Source organism: Macaca thibetana, chromosome 1 (assembly GCF_024542745.1).
Source record: "Macaca thibetana thibetana isolate TM-01 chromosome 1, ASM2454274v1, whole genome shotgun sequence".
Classification (NCBI taxonomy): Eukaryota; Metazoa; Chordata; class Mammalia; order Primates; family Cercopithecidae; genus Macaca; species Macaca thibetana.
The window spans coordinates 18355024-18368149 of record NC_065578.1 but is presented as its reverse complement, the minus strand read 5'-3'; the positions used below and the strand labels follow the sequence as shown (position 1 = coordinate 18368149).

General features: G+C 46.1%; 3 protein-coding genes across 24 annotated transcripts in view; 1 reads left to right on the top strand and 2 right to left on the bottom strand.

The window, feature by feature from the left end:
- Positions 1–13126, bottom strand: part of MICOS10 (mitochondrial contact site and cristae organizing system subunit 10) — a 447625-nt gene that overhangs the window by 198201 nt on the left and 236298 nt on the right. The window contains exon 1 of one of the 17 annotated variants that reach the window (XM_050793749.1): positions 9488–9491. The exons of 15 other annotated variants lie outside the window; for them this stretch is intronic. The gene's annotated coding sequence lies outside the window, so the exon portion shown is untranslated. Of the gene's footprint in view, positions 1–9486; positions 9492–13126 lie in introns of those variants that run through there. One more of the 17 variants, XM_050793834.1, reaches the window with a different exon arrangement.
- CAPZB (capping actin protein of muscle Z-line subunit beta) overlaps positions 1–13126 on the top strand; it is a 149568-nt gene that overhangs the window by 62424 nt on the left and 74018 nt on the right. For all 5 annotated transcript variants that reach the window (XM_050792383.1, XM_050792355.1, XM_050792372.1 and 2 more), the window contains one exon: positions 1628–1717. In XM_050792383.1, coding sequence (XP_050648340.1) covers positions 1628–1717 — 90 coding nt within the window. The remainder of the gene's footprint in view (positions 1–1627; positions 1718–13126) is intronic.
- Positions 1–13126, bottom strand: part of NBL1 (NBL1, DAN family BMP antagonist) — a 282591-nt gene that overhangs the window by 231068 nt on the left and 38397 nt on the right. The window contains exon 1 of one of the 2 annotated variants that reach the window (XM_050793141.1): positions 9487–9490. The exons of the other annotated variant lie outside the window; for it this stretch is intronic. The gene's annotated coding sequence lies outside the window, so the exon portion shown is untranslated. Of the gene's footprint in view, positions 1–9486; positions 9491–13126 lie in introns of those variants that run through there. 2 annotated transcript variants of the gene reach the window in all.

The following is a 13126-nucleotide window of genomic DNA, read 5'->3' as shown; positions in this document are numbered from 1 at the left end:
TTTTTAAAACAGCTGGCTGTATATGCCATGTCAATATCTTGTTTTAAAAAAATGAAATTGACTCTCCTTAATAATGTGTTATGTCTTTGGTGACTATGAAGTGGGTCCTTGTCCCATGGCCTACTAGTGGTTAAGAGACCTGGATTATAAATGGTAATATTCAAAAGTTGTATTTCATTAAGGCCAAATGTGGCATTTTGAGGATTACTCTGTGTATTCTATGAGGCTGTAGCTTGTTGATTTAGGCCTTTCAAAAATCCTGAAATTGGTCTGAGCAGAGCAGATTCCAGATACAAATTAGATAGTGCCTCTCTGCTTGGGTAGTGTTGGAGACTCCATCTGCCTTACTCGGAGTCACCTGTACCTCTTAGAGTTGCATACACAGGTCTTCACCATTGGACCTGGCCCACCTTTCTCACTTTATTTCTTGTCTCATTTCCTGAGGTCTAGGCTTCCATGTTAGAACCCACTGTGCATTGAATTTACTTTGCACTTTACCAGCCTCGCCTCTGCTCAGTTCTCTTCCTTTCCCCCTCCCTTTATCTCTTTTTTATATGTTTGTGGTGACTGGCACATGGTGGTTCTTAGTAAATACTTGCAGCATATATACTGTGAGGAGAGTATTGTGAAGCACAGGATGCATAGCTTTAAAAAGGTGCTTGGGCTGGGCACGGTGGTTCATGCTTGTAATCCTGGCACTTTGGGAGGCCAAGGCAGTTCGATTGCTTGAGCCCAGGAGTTCAAGACCAGCCTGGGCAACATGGCAAAACCCCATGTTTGTCCCCCTAAAAATATAAAAATTAGCCAGGTGTGGTGGCATGTACCTGTGACCCAGCTACTTGGGAGGCTGAGGTGGGAAGATCACTTGAGCCTGGGAAGTGGAGGTTGTAGGGAGCCAAGATCGTGCCACTGCACTCCAGTCTGGGTGACACAGCAAGACCCTGTCTTTAAAAGAATTAAAAACATTTTTTAAAAGAGTACTTGATAAACAAGGGTCATAGCTGTCTTTCCAGTCCTCTGCCGCTGCAGTGACATAGTTGACTGCATTTGCAGTCCACTTTGCTGGGTGGAGCGAGCTCTTGACTAGTGTAGTTCAGGTCTTAGTGTTCTGAGTTTCCACTGAATGAATGAAGCACTTTTAACCCGTGTGCATCTTGCCATTTGTTCTTTGCCTGGCTTTTCCCCCTCACTTGGAGCTCATCAAGGAACCTGGCTTGGGGATGTTACCTGATGTTTATACCCAGGTTACAACAAAGGGCAAAAGTAATCCGCTACTTGAGTGTGCTCACCATGGAACCAACTGGGAGGCACGACATCTGCAGCCGCCAGGGCCCGTTGAGCAGAGCAGGGGAGCCAGCGGGGGAGCTTTCTGACGTCTCCAGCCTGCTTCCACTTCTTTCAGGGTCTTTTGGATGCCCCCACTTGAGACAGAGACTGCTGTCAAAGGGGAGCAGACAGCCTGCACAGTCCCCGCCTCCAGGCTAGCGGCACGCAGAGACCTGGCAGAGGGCCCACTACACGGCTCTTTGGGTTTTAGAATGCCTTGGACAAGCATGCTTTTTAAAAGGAGGTTTTGATATTCCTTCTGGCAAAAATGACTGATGCACTTGTATTTCTCCCTCCACAGAGTGATCAGCAGCTGGACTGTGCCTTGGACCTAATGAGGCGCCTGCCTCCCCAGCAAATCGAGAAAAACCTCAGCGACCTGATCGACCTGGTACGTGCCTCCTTCATATGGTTCCATTTGAGACTGCAGCTAAGAGTGGGTTGCTTTTGTGTAGCTTTTTCCACGCAGAATTCACAACACAGGAAACCTTTTCTCTCCCTGGCAGACCATGCCACTGGACTATGAGATTCCTCCAGGCAGAGAGAAGATGGGTTTCCTATGGTGGTCTGTCATTCAGAACCATCTGTGTTGATGAAGCCCAAGTTAGGAGTTCTGAAGTTAATGACAGTCTGCTCCCTCCCCACCTGCCTTGTCTTCAGTGTCTAGAAGCGTGCATTTAGATGTGGCGGGGAAGAGGCTATACCCATCCCGCAGGCATTTGGCAGTGCACGCAGGCCAGACACTATCAGTCTCTGCTATTGTATGAGTTTCTCCAGCCAACACAGTACAAGCGTCTACCTGTAAGATGCTTCCGTGGCTTCATTTCTAGTTTGAAAAGGTATAACAAGCAAAAGTTGGCTTGTTAAAGGGCCTGTCACATCTAGTTTTTAAATATTCTATTCATTTTCATAGATTTTTATGCTCAGAATGATTGGTCTCAAGATGTTGCCTCAAATTCACTAGCACCATATTATTGGAGAGTGCCCAAAATATTCAAAAACATCTGTAAAGCCACAGGAAGTATTGGAAAGGAATAAAATCAGGTCTTAAGAGGCCAACCGAATCACCCTGATCACTTGGCAGTGAGTTCCAGTGCTGGGTTTGGAACGCGAGTCCCTGAGTCTGGTCCTCTGTTTTTCCTGTTGTGTCCCATGTGGTCTTGGATGTGATTATCCTTTGCCAAGCATGGCTCATTAGTGAGGTATCTTTTTAGAGTGGGTTGGGAACTTGTTCATATGCTGTAGTGATTTATTTAATTCCATTGTATGCATTCAGAACAGTTTTACTAGGAAAAATATATGACTGCTAGGAGAGGCACGCATGTCATTCACAGAGAAAACTTTATACAGCAGCCCGAAAGGTCTGCAGTGCCACTATTTGTATATTTATAGGGATGCAAACTCCCAGCTGAGAGGCAAGTGTGTGACACAGAGCGGAGCCTGTGGAAGGAGTTGGGAATCTGTTGTATCTCATTCATAGTAATTCAGGAAATGGGAAGAAAGAGGTTTCTTGAGGTCACTGGCTGCTCAGAGAGACAACTGCACGTGCTTCTGATGTAAGTGGAGAGAAGGCAGGTATCAAAAAGAGAGGGCCCTGCCAGACAGTCGACATTTCAGATGGGTAGTAACATAGTTGTGATGCAAATGAACCCACTGTGTGCTCAGGATAAGGGGTCCCCGGCCAGGAACCAGCGAGTGAGGAAGATCATTGAAGTGGGCTTGGCGGGATCTGGAGGCACAGGCCCCTGCGGAAAGGGCAGCTGCCTGCGTTACTCCCCGTGCTTGTTGCCCTGTTGGAAATAGAGCCTCTGTTGCTCATTTTCACATTTTTCTAGAGGAGCCATATATTTGGGTTTTTATGTAAAATTCCCTGGTTTTTTTGTTTGTTTGCTTTGAGACAGAGTCTCATTCTCTCACCAGGGCTGTAGTGCAGTGGGGTGATCTTGGTTCACTGCAATCTCCTGCCTCAGCCTCCCCAGTAGCTGGGATTACAGGCGCCCACCACCGTGCCCAGCTGATTTTGTATTTTTATTAGAGACGCGATTTCACCATTATGGTCAGGCTTGTCTCAAACTCTTGACCTCAAGTGATCTGCCTGTCTCGGCCTCCCAAAGTGCTGGGATTACAGGCGTGAGCTACTGCGCACGACAGAATATCCTGATTTTTTTTTTTTTTTTTTTTTGAGACAGAGTCTCGCTCTGTCGCCCAGGCTGGAGTGCAGTGGCCGGATCTCAGCTCACTGCAAGCTCCGCCTCCCGGGTTCATGCCATTCTCCTGCCTCAGCCTCCCGAGTAGCTGGGACTACAGGCGCCCGCCACCTCGCCCGGCTAGTTTTTTGTATTTTTTTTTAGTAGAGACGGGGTTTCACCATCTTAGCCAGGATGGTCTCGATCTGCTGACCTCGTGATCCGCCCATCTCGGCCTCCCAAAGTGCTGGGATTACAGGCTTGAGCCACCGCGCCCGGCCGAATATCCTGATTTTTAAACATTGGCCTGCCCATTAGATTGGCTGGGTCCAGTTTTGTGTAGAACCTGGACCTGAGCGTGTGATATGTGAGCTGGGGGCGGGTGGGCGGTGTGGGCTGGAGGGGTTGGAGGAGATGTCCTTTGTTGAGAAATACTGAAGTATGAAGTTGGATAGGTAGGATGTATCCTTGAAAGTGAGGAGACCTTGGACTTGATGTGGTGAGAATGGTCACCATCAGCCCACTGACTGCTGAGCTTGTATGCAGCGCCTCATGCGCAGCCATATTTAAACTCTCAGCAGTCCTGTGAGGTAGGACTACAGAGTGCGGTCTGGGAAGTGCTTTAATGGCTTTCTTGGTCAGAAATCTATGACTGATCCTATGTGGAAGAGGGGGGCAAAAGTTGAAGGTGTGATCCGCCTTTAATTTGGTCAGCTGCAGGGGCTTGTTTTTCCTCTAAACTCAGCATGAAAGCATGCTTGGCTGAGTTTAAATTTAGTTTGCCAATTTAGTTATTACTGTATTTTAGAAATAAGCCAAACATAGAAGTAGGAAATGATGAACAAATTTTTCTCAGTAGACCCTTCCTGGTGTTTAATAGGCTGTTTTGTTCTTATGGCAACTGAAGTGTTTCACTACAGCTGTGTCTTTTCTCCGGGATTCCCTCATCACTCTCTCTTTCAGGGATGTGCGTGTAGCTGCTTTTATGAAAACCTGGTCAACTGGTTCCCTTGCTGCCTGTGCCGGTTTTCCCTAGGCTCGACAGGGAAATTGCAGCATTGATGGCGAATGAAGGAGAGTATCAAGAGCTGTCTTTCGCCATAGCCAGATAATGAGAGAGATCACCTCTGAAGCTTAGTTGCAGGATGGTACTTGGACATAGGTTGAAGTGCCAGACCATATCTACCACTGATCTATGATGTAGTGTGTGACATTCTATAGATTACTGTCAGAGCATACTACTTTTCCTTTTTTTTTTTTTTTTTTTTTTTTTTTTTTGGAGAGACAGGGTCTTGCTCTGTTGCCTAGGCTGGAATGTAGTGGTGCAATCAAAGCTCAATGCAGCCTCAAACTCCTGGGCTCAAATGATCTTCCTGCCTTAGCCTTGCGAGCAGCTAGGACTGCAGGCACCCACCACCACATCTGGCCAATTTTTAAAAATGTTTTATTTTGCATAAAGACTGGTTCTCTCCCTGTGTTCCCTAGGCTGGTCTTGAACTGCTGACCTCAGGCAATCCTGCTTCTCTGTTTTTAACTTTCTCTTCTGTAGAATGTATGCTAGAGCTGGTGGAGGTGGGCTGAGGTTGAGGTGGACAGCTGACGTGTTGAATACCTGCTGGGTGCCCAGGACTAAGCTGGGGACTTCTGTTTGTGTTGTTTATTATTTCTTCAAAGTCATACAACACCCCTGTGAGGTACATATGGCCACCTCACCTCCTTTAGATGATTTAGACTCTATGGGGAAGAAGCCAGGATAGGGATGTGGCTTGGGAGCGCCGGGAGGTCTGGTTTCTCCTGCTTGCCAGGTTCCTTTGGGTTAGTCACACTGAAAGCAACAGATTAAATGTGGCATGTCTATGTGGTGTGTCAGTTTTGCCTGTTGGGAGAGAAACTGTTAATTAAATTCATTAGTAATCTAAAATGTTAACACGTAGGTATATTATGGAGAATAATGTTAACTTCACATAATTTAAAAGCAAGAACTAGTCATGGGGCAAAAAATCCCTTCTCAGAGCCAGGTCATTTATGATTAGTGGTTCTCTTTCCTCCACTGCCTCAGGGGGTGGCCTGAGAGGCGCCAGCTCTCCTCTCTGGCTGTGTGGAGGCTACCTGGGGGCCCTGTCTACCTCAGAGGCTGAACAAGAGGCCAGAGTGGATTCCATCATCCAGAGTGGGTTGGGGAAATGGTGTTCTCGTTAATTTTTTAATTGAAGTATGAGGAATGTCAAAATGGAAATCGAGCATGACTTTTCAACAAATTAGGATCTGGTAGTGCATGCCTCATTAAAACTATATCGACATGCATTGGCCAGGCTCGGTGGCTCGTGCCTGTAATCCCAGCACTTTGGGAGGCCAAGGCAGGTGGATAACTTGAGACCAGGAGTTCGAGACCAGCTTGGCCAATATGGTGAAACCCCATCACGACTGACAAAAAACTATATTGACATGCTTCAAAAGCCATTTTCGGATTGATGGCCTGGCTTTGAGCTCCTTGCTACGTGTGATGCTCATATAAGGGGCAGTGCACAGGCTTTGTACTGGATCCTGTGACTGATCCTGGAAGTTTTTTGAATGTTTTATTATTATTACTGCCAGTGTTCTCTGGGAATGACAGTTCTTCTTTCCTGTTTAACTGGATTTACAAAATGCTTTTATTCTGTAAGGATTGGTCTGTGCTGAGTATACTGTTGTGGCACTGAAGTTCACATGCAGTTTTAGTTTCTTCCCAAAGCTGTATTTTCAGAAAATTCACACTATTATGCACCTGTCTAAAGGCAAAGGATCCAGGCCTTTGTCTGGTGTACTCTGGGATCAGCCAGATGTTTTGAAAGTAGCTAATGCACTGCTGCTCCGTGCAAACAGCAGTCACTCCTCCCTGCTCACCTGCCCAAGATAATGAAGGTGGGGAGATTGTTGTTTTCAAGAAAAGTCTCCAGTTTTAAGACGGACGAGAATGTCAGGATTTGCCAGCATTCCCCATGAAGGGAATGGCCTCGCTTAGATGTCAGGGCCAGGGAACTGTGGGGGAATGGATCCAGTCCACCATGGTCTGATTATAGAGTGGCATTAAAGAGAAATATGAGGGATGCTTGGCAGCCAGGACAAGGCAGCCCAATTTATCATGCCAGATCAGCTTTCTTTTTTCTTCCCAGCATCAGAGTTTTTGCTGCCTTGGGATTATGAGGCCTGCTCTGATTGGTGGGAAATGACCTTCCTTTGCAGATGGCCAAAACATCATTTTCTTACATATTAATCCCATTGTGCTAGAGTGAATCCAGCCAAAATCTGTTGTTAAGCTGTTTCAAAAATACCCACATGTCCATGAGGGCCAAGAATCATATGATGTGAAGATGTTCCCTTGGCTTCATAAACTTGGCCCTTCTATGGCCTTACTCTGCACACTGGCAGCAAGAGCAGAAATGTCTCAGCTGGGGTGTATTTTGAGCCCTGAGCTGAGGAAGGTGTTTGTTTCTGCGTATTGGCACCCAGCAGGCCTTCCGTCCTTTGCCTTTTTAAGAGCAAACCAAAAATAGCTGTGAATCTGTTTAACTAGGCAAGAAAGTCTCTGCTTGCAAACATTGGGCACTTCATGTTTTTAGTTCCTTTACTTCTTTCTTTCTTATAGTCGCCCTAAGGCTCAGCTCTTGGGTGTCCCCAGACTTTACTCAAGCAAGGGGAAGACATCAGGGCTGGGAAAGTATCCAGGCCAGTGAGGTAAAGGTGGAAGAGACATCCTGATTTTTTAGTGGGGAGTTGATAACTTCATAGGTTAATTCGTTTCAGCATATTCTTCTTTTTAAGTAGCTAGAACAGCGCTCTAGAAATAGAAAGAGCCAGCTGGGCATAGGTCTTCACACTGCCAGCCTCAGCAGTAGCCATACTTTGAAATTATCTCTGTCACACCCCTGCATCGCCACCCGCATCAGGGCTGCATGAATCTGCAGGGAGTGTGATTTGACAGATGAGAAGGCTGAGCACATGGGGGACGTGTCCACGTTCGGGCCTCAGTGAACGAGTGAGTGGAGACCTGCTGCTTACGTTTCCAAGAACCTGCTGTCCATGAAGCAGCCCATGGAGCCAGCTCACACACATTTGTAATTGATTGGTGACGTGAAGGCTGATACTATTAGTTAATAGTTCATTAATACGATTGATTAGCAGAATATCTGATGTCTGCTAGGCAGTGCTGCTCAGTTTTCAGTCTTTAATAGTTAAAGCAATGAAATCTGGAAATTATTTTTCCAGGGACAGCTGTGTGGAGCACAACTCAGTTTTGTCCCCCAGATGATGAAGGTGCACTGGGCCTGGGACCCAAGATGACTACCCCGGCCTTTGGGGATCTTGAAGGCCAGATACCATCTGCTTTATCTGTGTTAATAGAGTAAGCAGGCTTACATTTTCTTCTTCCCTGGCTTCCCCTTTAGCATTGTCATTCCAACAATCTCAGACCAGCATGTTTCCTCCTTTATTTCAAAGACAACATTTAAAATGTCTTCACTTAGGCTGGGCCTGGTGGCTCACACTTACAATCCCAGCACTTTGGGAGGCCAAGGTGGGAGGACTGCTTGAGCTCAGGAGTTTGAGACCGGCCTGGGCAACATAGGGAGACTCCATCTCTACTGAAAATTTAAAAAAAATTTTGGGCATGGTGGCATGCTCCTGTGGTCCCAGCTACCCAGAAAGCTGAGGTGGGAGGATCACTTGAGCCCAGGAGGTCAAAGCCGCAGTGAGCTATGATCACCCCACTGTACTCCAGTTTGGGTGAGAGAATGAGACCCTGTTTTTTTTTCTTTTTTCTTTTTTTTAAAGTTTTTGCCTTTCTAAAGGGGTGTCAGCTGAAGTAGATGAAAAGGTAGTGGATTCAGTCGACATTTATTGAGCACCTCCTGGAAGTCAGGCACTGTGTTTTACTCTGGGAAGAAATGCAGCCTTTATTCCTTGCCTTCTCTTCCACAGGTCAAAATGCAAGGATTCTTCAGCTTGATCCCCGAAAAGAATGACCCTAGTTGGATTCTCTCGGGCCACTGGTCATTGACCAGTGAATAAGCTCTGAGGATGAGTAGCAAGAGCTGTAGAACTGAGTTATTCTTTCTGCAAGCATTTATTATATGCACCATAAGCTCTGAGGATGAGTAGCAAGAGCTGTAGAACTGAGTTATTCTTTCTGCAAGCATTTATTATGTGCACCATAAGCTCTGAGGATGAGTAGCAAGAGCTGTAGAACTGAGTTATTCTTTCTGCAAGCATTTATTATATGCGCCATCCATGCACCAGACACTGTTTAGGTGCCAGGGTTTTCGTGGAGAACCAGATGAAAGGCTTCACTATCTATGGAGCTGACGTTTCGTGGGGAATTAGTTTCTGGAAGGAGGACTTGGCTGTGGTCAGCTTTGCACGCTGTACATCTATTGAACAGGATAACTGGCAGCTGTGCTTATTTGTTTTACACATAAAGGCGTTAGAGGCTCTTTAATGGTCGTACCCAGCTCTCAGTAAATGTTGGTCCACTTCTGTAAGCCATTGCTCGCCACCTTTTCACTGTTTTCTCAGCGACTTGTGCCTTGGTGCTTCTCAGATTCTTTTCCCAAAGTACTCGTGTCAATAGAGGAAGAAAGAAGAGCAGATACACATCTTTGGAGTTTTAGGGGAAAATCCAAAGGTGCCTGCCCCAAGGAGAGCATTGTATGTTTTGTCTTATTTAGAAATTGTATTCTGTCTGGGAATGTGGCAGTCACCTGAAGTTACAACTACTTGGGAGGCTGAGGTGGAAGGATCGCTTGAACCCCAGAGATTAAGACCAGCCTGGGCAACATAACTAGACCCCATCTCTTAAGAAAAAAAAATTAAAAAATAAATTGTATTCCAATCCATAAAGATGCCCACATGCAAGACATTTTAACATTAAAAAAATGCTTTTTCCACTGAAGTTCCCCATGGGTTTATGTTAAGGGTGGGGAAACTTGGCTTCCTCTCTCCCCCCCATCCTGGGGTCTGCCTGGAAGTTTTCTCCTCTGGGCCGAGTGTTGTCTCTGGAGCAGGAGCCGGGGAATGGATGGAATCATTGGTAATATGCACCAGCCCCTACACAGTCTCTGTTGTGACTGATGTTTCTGAGCGTATTCGGAGCTGTCGTATAGACAACACTGCTATAGTTCCCGTTATACAAGGAGAAAAAGCATTCCAGCCAAAAGCCTCCAGCAGGATTTTAATGAACTCCATTCCTTGGAAAATTGTGGTGAGTCTTTTCACGTGGGCCTTTTGCTCTGTGAATGGGCGGCAGCTGTGGGGACTGAGGCAGGGAGAACAGGAGGCACGCTCTGGACCGTAGGTGCCAAGCTGGCCGTTTCCCGCCCAACCTGGCCTCTCCGGAGGGTGGCGGCCTTTCATGACCCTGGCCTGTTATCGACCTGAGGACCTGCCACCTAGTAGTGCAGCCTCTGATTTGTGTCCAGGTGGCAGCCAGGCAGCCCTTCTCCACCAGGAAGAAATGGCATGATTTGATTAGAAAGAAGAAGTGGGGTTTCCTGGGGTGCTTTCACCTGACCGGCTCCCTCATAGATTTGGCCAGAAGTGATTTCAGATTCTGATGAGTTCTGTTACATGCAGCATAATGGTTCCTCATTTTATCCAATTAAGAATGAGATGAATTGCCTCCTGTAAAGGCAATCCAGACAATTACGGTAGAATGAATGAGAGAGAAAGGAAATGAACCAAAGAGATTAGTAGGGCCATTGGCTTTATTTTGTGTGTGTGTTCCTTGGGGAGCAAAGACTGTTTCCAGGAGACTGTAACGATATATCCACCAGTCCTGAGCTGTCCTAGAACAGTCACGGTTGATTTTCCATTAGGGGAAGGGGCTTGAATTTCTCCAAAGCCAACTACTTTGAAAATTGATGTTCTCCCATCATCTTTAAGATAGTCACCCCAGTAAGCTTTGGTTATTTTTCAGAGATTACAAATTTCAGGCCGGGCGCGGTGGCTCACGCCTGTAATCCCAGCACTTTGGGAGGCCGAGGCGGGCGGATCACAAGGTCAGGAGATCGAGACCACGGTGAAACCCTGTCTCTATTAAAAAATACAAAAAATTAGCCGGGCGCGGTGGCGGGCACCTGTAGTCCCAGCTCCTCGGGAGGCTGAGGCAGGAGAATGGCGTGAACCCGGGAGGCGGAGCTTGCAGTGAGCCGAGATCGCACCACTGCACTCCAGCCTGGGCGACACAGCGAGACTCCATCTCAAAAAAAAAAAAGGAAAAAAAAAAAATTTCAAAGTAGAAATTATTTTTTGTTTGATCTCAGATTAACAATTTGACTCTTCCCTCTTTCATTCCCTATAAAATACTTTTCAATTACATGAAAAATATTTTTTTCATCTTTTTATTTATTTATTTATTTATTTATTTATTTATTTATTTATTTTGAGACGGAGTCTCGCTCTGCCGCCCAGGCTGGAGTGCAGTGGCCGGATCTCAGCTCACTGCAAGCTCTGCCTCCTGGGTTCAGGCCATTCTCCTGACTCAGCCTCCCGAGTAGCTGGGACTACAGGCGCCCGCCACCACGCCCAGCTAATTTTTTGTATTTTTAGTAGAGACGGGGTTTCACCATGTTAGCCCGGATGGTCTTTTTTCATCTTTTTAAATTAAATATAGAAAAAAGAGACGGGGGTCTCACCATGTTGCCCAGGTTGGTCTCAAACTTCTAAACTCAAGCAGTCCTTCCACCTTGGCCTCCCAAAGTTCTGGGATTATAGGTGTGAGCCACTGTGCCTGGCCAAAATAAATAAATTTTTAATGGATCTCCATCAGATGTCAGCAAGTACTGATAGATGGTCTCATTATTAATACACTTCATCCAGGACCTTATCTGTCTTCATAGCCAATCTGTGAAGTGAGTGGGAGGAAACCGAGGAATGGAGGAGGGCAGTGAGTCTCGGACCTGATAGGTGATGCGTACGGTGAGGTTGGGAAGAAGAGGTGTCAAGCCCACCTCTTGATTCCAGTCAGTATTTTCCACTGAATTACAGTCTTACAAATGAAAATATTATAGAGTGCCATTTCTTACATGTCCTGCCAAAGCTAAGTCATCTTTTAAAAGTGAAAATGTAAAGGAAATTTATAATGAGGGCCAGGGAAGAAAGGTCACCATGGAAGTACCTCAGGGAAAAGGACTTAAACTTCTCTTCCTGCCGCTGCTGGTGTGGAGCTCTGGGCAGGCGATGCTCCTCCAGAGCTTGACCAGCAGAGGAGCCGCCACTGCCTTCAACCGGCTGGGCTGTGGGGAACCCAGGCTCAGCTGGAACAGTGGGGCAGAGGCAAAGCTTCCTATTGCAGCCCCGCGCCCCTCCACACTTTGCATTGTGTGTGTTTGGGGGGATAGTGCTATTTTGAAAGCATCCCGCCCAGACACAAGTAGCATATCACTATACTTTCAGTTAAAACAAATGTAAAAAGTTTGGAAAAAGCAGTGCACTGCAAGAACCAATGCGATGGTTCAGTAAGGGGGCTTATTTCTAGGTGGCATATCCTTTTGCTGTTACAAATGGGCTCTTGTCCCCCCATCTCCCCTGGCATCTTATCTGTTCTAACTGGTTTATGCTGAAGCACAGGCTGATTTTGGTACATTTAATTTAAAGGCAGTCACCTAAGAGGCAAACAGGCAGTGCTTGAAGACAGCTGCAGAGCTCCGGGCTGAGTGGCAGAAGCAAATGGGTCAGAATTCTCAGAAACAGACCTAGTAATGGAACAACTTAGAACAATCACAAGTGGTATTCCTATTGGGGAGAAAAATAATTGTTCAATAAATGTGTTGAAACAGCTAATACTTTTGAAGGAAAACACACTAAAACTCTATTGCAACGGCATGTTTAACTTAGAATGTTTCATATTTCTCATGGACTGAAGAATTAACCTTTAAACGAACATGAAAGACCCAGAGAGCAAACATCAGTATTTGATCTTGAGATGGAAGAGGCTTTTAGAAGGTGCATAAGCCAGTGCCGAAATGATAGCTTTGACTGCATGCAAATTTAACTTAGAAGTTTACACAAAATGAAAAAGCAAGGAACACACTCTGAAAAGCATTTGTACCTTTTGGTAAAACACTTCTATCTTTAAATCTGAGAACACCTGCTGAGGCTATTACAGTTGTCGTCCCCATTGGAAAGATGAAGAAGCAGGGCCTCCAGCAGTTTATCCAGGGTCATCAAGTATGGTGGTGGAGCTAAGCTTTGAATCCAGACAACCTGACTCCAGGGCTGTTAGCCACCACACGGCATTGCCTCCATCAATAAGGAAAGTGGGAATACTTTGTTAGGACAAAGAGCTGGCTACATAGGCGGTTCACAGAGGAAGAAACGCAAATGCCTAATATGTGAAACTTTTGGTCCTCACTGGTAGTCAGAGGTGCCAAATAAACCGGGATGGGATGGCTGGAAAAGGCTTCTTCATGGACGACTGTTTGTTCTGCTTGGTGGGTGGATTCGTTTCTTGTTGGACTGTGACCTGCACATTTCGTGACTTTCTAGTAAAGTGGATCCCCTCACCTTGGCATTGAGTCCCTTGAGGGATAAAGGGCAGCGATTGACTGGGAGAAATCCAGAAATCCAGAGTCTGGATAATC